A 5,956-nucleotide genomic window follows, 5' to 3' on the forward strand; every position below is an offset into this window, starting at 1 on the left:
GTCAGAGTAATACATTAGCCAAGCGTTTTGTGAATACTTCACACATGTAGGCTACGCTTCACAAAGCAAAGTAATCAAGAGAGAAGAGTATGAAAAGGCCAGCTGTTTCCACAGTGCCGTGCCCCCTTTAATAAGAACCAAAAGAACTTAACAGCAATCACCAACTGAAGCCATCCCACTGACCACCATTCATTAATTACAAAACAGGGCCAAGCATCACCGACAGCACCAGCTCAATGCAATCACATGACTTTTGGTCAAGGCCCCCAGTTTATTTAAGTAATTTAGGTTAAAATAAAGATAATGGTATAATTTCAAATGATCAACAAAGCTGCCTTCTCACATTAGAGGTTGGGTCAGTTAAAGATGAGTGAGAGCAATGTAGGCTAGAGGATGCTCTTTGGTAGCCTCGTAAAAAAAACGTTCCAGTAGCCTAACCTTCGTGTCTCGGATGAACACGTCAATCTTAATTTGGGCCATTCAGAATAGACTATTCACACCGGAACTCATAGGGCCTAAATGAGAATACAAACTCCAAAGCCTATGGAAAATGTATGCAGTGCCTGTGTAAAAAAAAGAGAGCGGCACATTTACCTTAAAATCTACCATAATACTATAAGCCTAGGCCACTGATGAGTTATATCAATCAACTATGTAGGCCACTCTTAATTGGTATGTGAATGGATGAATGAGTTCATGCGCGCTTGGTTCTAACAGAATTGGCGTGTCCACCGGTCTCTCTCTTCGGGAACACACCCACTCTCCTCTCAGTGCCCACTCGAGTTCGCTTGGAGTGAGGATGAAGGTGCAGAACATTCGGACCCTTTCTCTCATCCTGTGTATGATATCCTACCTGCTTGTGGGAGCCGCGGTGTTCGACGCCCTCGAGTCCGAGACCGAGAGCTCGAAGAAAAAAATTCTGGAACAAAAGCGCAACGAGCTGAAGAAGAAGTACGGATTCACTCAGGACGACTACCGGGAGATCGAGAGAGTGGTTCTACAGTCGGAGCCACATCGCGCTGGGAGACAGTGGAAATTTGCGGGATCTTTTTACTTTGCCATCACTGTTATCACAACGATTGGTAAGTTAATTTGATATGTCTCGATGTTTTATGGGTTTCTCTGCTCTGTAAGTTAAACCATGCATACTGGTATGACTAACCACAACAAATCTGTTTTTACATGTAAAAATAAAAAATTCCTCTAGCCTAGAGTTTATCCTTACGGGCGCTGAGTGACTGGTGCTGCATTTTGGTTTGAATTATTAGCAAAACTGGAAGTTATAAAGGGTTGCATGAAAGATACTACTGTTCTAGAGAGTAAAATAACATAGACCCCTATATATACAGCACCAGTCAAAAGTTTGGACACACCTAATCATTTCCGGGTTTTTCTTTATTTTACTATTTTCTACACTGTAGAACAATAGTGAAGACATCACAATTATGAAATAACACATATGGAATCATGTAGTAATAAAACAAAGTGTTAAAAAATTCAAAATATATTTGCGATTTGAGAGTCTTCTAAGTAGCCACCCTTTGCCTTGATGACAGCTTTGCTCACTCTTGGCATTCTCTCTACCAGCTTCATAAGTTAGTCACCTCTAATGCACTTCCATTAACAGGCGTGCCTTGTTAATTTGTGTAATTTCTTTCCTTCTTAAAATGTGTTTGAGCCAACCAGTTGTGGGTTGGCATACAGAATATAGCCCTATTTGGTAAAATACCAAGTCTATATTATGGCAAGAACAGCTCAAATAAGCAAAGAGAAATCATAACTTTAAGACATGAAGGTTAGTCAATGCGGAAAATGTCAAGAACTTTGAAAGTTTATTTTAAGTGCAGTCGCTAAAACCATCAAGCGCTATGATGAAACTGGCTCTCACGAGGACCGCCACTAGAAAGGAAGACCCAGAGTTACCTCTGCTGCAGAGGATACATTCATTAGAGTTAACTGCACCTCGGATTTCAGCCCAAACAAATGCTTCACATAGTTCAAGTAACAGACACATCTCAACATCAACTGTTCAGAGGGGACCGCATGAATCAGGCCTTCATGGTCGAATTGCTGCAAAGAAACAACTACTAAAGGACACCAATGTGAAGAAGAGACTTGCTTGGGCCAAGAAACAATAGCAATGGACATACGACTGGTGGAAATCTTTCCTTTGGTCTGATGAGTCCAAATTTGAGATTTTTGGTTGCAACTTCCATGTCTTTGTGAGACGCAGAGTAGATGAACGTATGATCTCTCTGTCACGCCCTGACCTTAGATTCTTTTATGTCTCTATTTTGGTTTGGTCAGGGTGTGAGTTGGGGTGGGTATTCTATGTTCTGTGTTGTGTAGTTCTATGTTTTGGCCGGGTAGGGTTCTCAATCAGGGACAGCTGTCTATCGTTGTCTCTGTTTGAGAACCATACTTAGGCTGCCCTTTTTCCCACCTGTGTTTGTTGGGAAGTTGACTTTGTTTAGGGCACAGCCTTTAGCTTCACGGTTTGTTTTTTGTAGTGTTTATTGTTTTGTTCGGCGTCATTTTCCAAATAAAGAGAAAATGTACGCTCACCACGCTGCACCTTGGTCCTCATCTTTTAACGGCCGTGACACTCTGCGTGTGTGGTTCCCACCGTGAAGCATGGAGGAAGAGGTGTGATGGTGTGTGGTTTCTTTGCTGGTGACAGTCTGTGATTTATTTAGAATTCAAGGCACACTTAACCAGCATGGCTACCACAGCATTCTGCAGCGATACACCATCCCGTCTGGTTTGCACTTAGTGAGACTATTGTTTTTCAACAGGACAATGACCCAACACACCTCTAGGCTGTGTAAGGGCTATTTGGCGGCAGGTAGCCTAGCGGTTAGAGCATTGGGCAAGTAACTAAAAGGTTGCTAGATCGAATCCCAGAGCTGACAAGCTAAAAATCTGCCCTGAACAAGGCAGTTAACCCACTGTTGCTAGGCCGTCATTGTAAATAAGAATTTGTTCTTAACTGACTTGCCTAGTTAAATAAAGGTTGAATTAGTAAAATAAAAAAGGGCTATTTGACCAAGAAGGAGAGTGATGGAGTGCTTCACCAGATGACCTGGCCTCCACAATCACCCAACCTCAACCCAATTGAGATGGTTTGGGATGACTTGGACCGCAGAGTGAAGGAAAAGCAGCCAACAAGTGCTCAGCATATGTGGGAACTCCTTCAAGACTGTTGGAAAAGCATTCCAGGTGAAGCAGGTTGAGAGAATGCCAAGAGTGTGTAAAGCTGTCATCAAGGCAAAGGGCTACTTTAAAGAATCTAAAATCTAAAATATATTCAGATTTGTTTAACACTTTTTTGGTTACTACATGATTCCATATGTCATAGTGTTGATGTCATCACTGTTATTCTACAATGTCGAAAATAGTAAAAATAAAGAAACTCTTGAATGAGTCGTTGTGACCAAACTGTTGACTGATACTGTATCTATATATCTATAACAAATGTTTTAAAGAGTTACTGTGGTTGTCTGTGTGTCCATGTACACACCCCTTTCAAAAAAACGTTTGCAGATTTGAAGCTGTAATAAAAGTGCAGTAACTACAGTCGACTGTGATGGTTGGACACTAATTGCAGAATAACTGCAGTCATACTGCACTCTGACAGCAATATGTTTTCGTAATGGACATGTGTCTATAACTATGATATTCTGCAGGCTATGGACATGCTGCTCCAGGCACAGACTCTGGCAGGACATTCTGCATGTTCTATGCTGTTCTGGGAATCCCACTGACGCTGGTCATGTTCCAAAGCATGGGGGAGAGGATCAACACGTTAGTCCGCTACCTCCTCTGCAGGCTCAAGTGCTGCATGGGATTACGGTGGACTGACGTGTCCATGGGGAACATGGTGCTGGTGGGCCTCCTGTCCTGCATGAGCACCCTCTGTGTCGGGGCAGCAGCCTTCTCCCACTTTGAGGGCTGGACCTTCTTCCATGCCTACTACTACTGCTTCATCACGCTCACCACCATCGGCTTCGGGGACTTTGTGGCCCTGCAGAAGAAGGAGGCCCTCCAGAGGAGGATTCCCTATGTGGCCTTCAGCTTCATGTACATCCTGGTGGGGCTGGCTGTGATCGGGGCTTTCCTGAACCTGGTGGTGCTGCGCTTCCTCACCTACAGCACACAGGAGGGAACCAGGAGCCTGGAGGTGGAGCGAGAGGAGCAGGCAGCAGTGCCTAAGAGGCCATGGGGTGGGAAGGCGGTGGAGGAGGCAGATGTGGAAGCATCAGCACGGGACAGAGTTGATGGGATGGAGCAGAAAGAAGCTGAGGATGGGCATAGTAGCCGCTGCAACTTCTCCCTTTCCATGGATGGAGGCACCAGTCGTACCAACCTCATCCCCTGTCCATCTGAGGAGCTCAGGGGGACCCCTGGGGTCAGGGAATCTGCTAAGCACCCTGAGTTCTGCATCAGCGCCCTCTGCTCCTGTATGTGCTTCAGGCTGTGTGCCTGTGACAGCCCCTTTCCATCCCGCTGTGAGCACTCAGGCTGTCACAGCAACCCTCTCTTCTACAACTCCATCTCCTACAGGGTGGATGAAGCCTCTTGCAGCTCCAGGGGCACCTCAGCCCAGTCCTCCCCCAGCAGCGGTGCCCTTTTCCTGGGGATGAGCAATTCTCACACACGGAGGAAGTCAGTGTAGCTACCTGGATTGTTGGGATTGACTCTGGACTGAAGTTGCCTTTGTTCTTATCTTTTGATGTGAATCTCTGAGAGGAATACAGTGCAGACAGAGATGCTACTGATTCTCTGAACGTGGAACAAATTGTTTGTTTTTCCTGTTTAAAAAAAAGGTAGCATTTACAGGTTTCAGGTTGCGCTTCTCTGTTTATTTTTACAGTCAAAATGTAGCTTTTACTGATATCCTGTTCTGCATTGTATTTAGCGATTGCATTTTTTTCTATAGATAAAGCGATGATTTATACAGGTAAAGATTGTATAAAATTGTGAAATAAAAATGTAATACATCGTCAATATGTTTATTTTCTTGAAAAAAATCTCCATTATTTGTAGTATATGCTTTCTTGACAAATGAATGAAAGTTGAAAATATGGGCATTATGATGGAAGTACTTTACTGCACACAAGAGGAAAATATATGTTCCCCAGACCTGCATTAATTTGCTTATTGAGCAATGGCTTACATTACACATAAATTATCAAATATCTAAAAGTGTTGTATGAATAGACGTGTTACCATCTCTACGTTTCATCGCTATAGACTACCTAATGAGGATGGGTAACACTGAGGGAGAGAGAGAGCCACAGGTGGGGCTATTCAAACCAATTCATATTTTTAATCTCAGACATTCCTTCATGATGTCACCTTTGACCTGCAGTTTATTTCTAGTCTGTAATCTGGTGATTTCTTCTAGGCAGTGCACTCTCTGCTGTTGAGGCTGGTTCCCTTGGTAATGTGTCCATCCCCAGTGCTCTGCAGTGGAAAATGGTGGCTGAAGAGGAACAGTCAGTGGGAGGAAGAAGGGATGTGAGAAGTAGAGGTCTTCACGGGTCCACCCAAACCCAAATACCCAAGACCCAAGCAAATACCCAAGACCCAGATCCAAAATTCTAACTTTTCCCTCGGGTCAGGGTCGGGTCCTGATTGATTGTCATTGGGTCTCAGGTCTATGTAACTACAGCTGATAGACCCGAATGGAACCAAATGGACACGACCACGGTTCTACATAACCTATAGCCCTCAAACTCAACTCTGGACCTCAAAGCCAGTTCCACTGTGTTTTTCATTGTTCCCTCTAATCAGGGACAGATTTAGACCTGGGACACCAGGTGTGTGCAATTAATTATCAGGTAGAACTGAAACCAGCAGGATCTGGACCTCATAGGTAAGAGTTAAATACCTCTGGTCTATAGCATATTTATTTTATGCTAATATTGTGCATTTATGGACTTATAGAAGGCCA

General features: G+C 43.9%; 1 protein-coding gene across 1 annotated transcript; it reads left to right on the forward strand.

The window, feature by feature from the left end:
* Nucleotides 1-619: 619 nt before the first annotated feature.
* LOC110527924 (potassium channel subfamily K member 15) lies at nt 620-5,007 on the forward strand. Its single transcript, XM_021609552.3, has 2 exons — nt 620-1,082; nt 3,687-5,007. The coding sequence occupies exons 1-2, from the start codon at nt 689-691 to the stop codon at nt 4,673-4,675; spliced, it is 1,383 nt and encodes a 460-aa protein (XP_021465227.3). The 5' UTR covers nt 620-688; the 3' UTR covers nt 4,676-5,007.
* The last annotated feature ends 949 nt before the right edge of the window (nt 5,008-5,956 follow it).

Source organism: Oncorhynchus mykiss, chromosome 7 (genome assembly GCF_057628025.1).
Source record: "Oncorhynchus mykiss isolate SJ-2025 chromosome 7, ASM5762802v1, whole genome shotgun sequence".
NCBI classification, from domain to species: Eukaryota; Metazoa; Chordata; class Actinopteri; order Salmoniformes; family Salmonidae; genus Oncorhynchus; species Oncorhynchus mykiss.

What these genes read in the sequence shown, in the direction of transcription:
- LOC110527924 (XM_021609552.3), top strand. Translation starts at nt 689, where the DNA reads ATGAGTTCATGCGCGCTTGGTTCTAACAGAATTGGCGTGTCCACCGGT. An exon ending in CACTGTTATCACAACGATTG is followed by an intron (nt 1,083 to 3,686) that starts GTAAGTTAATTT and finishes GATATTCTGCAG; the next exon opens with GCTATGGACATGCTGCTCCA.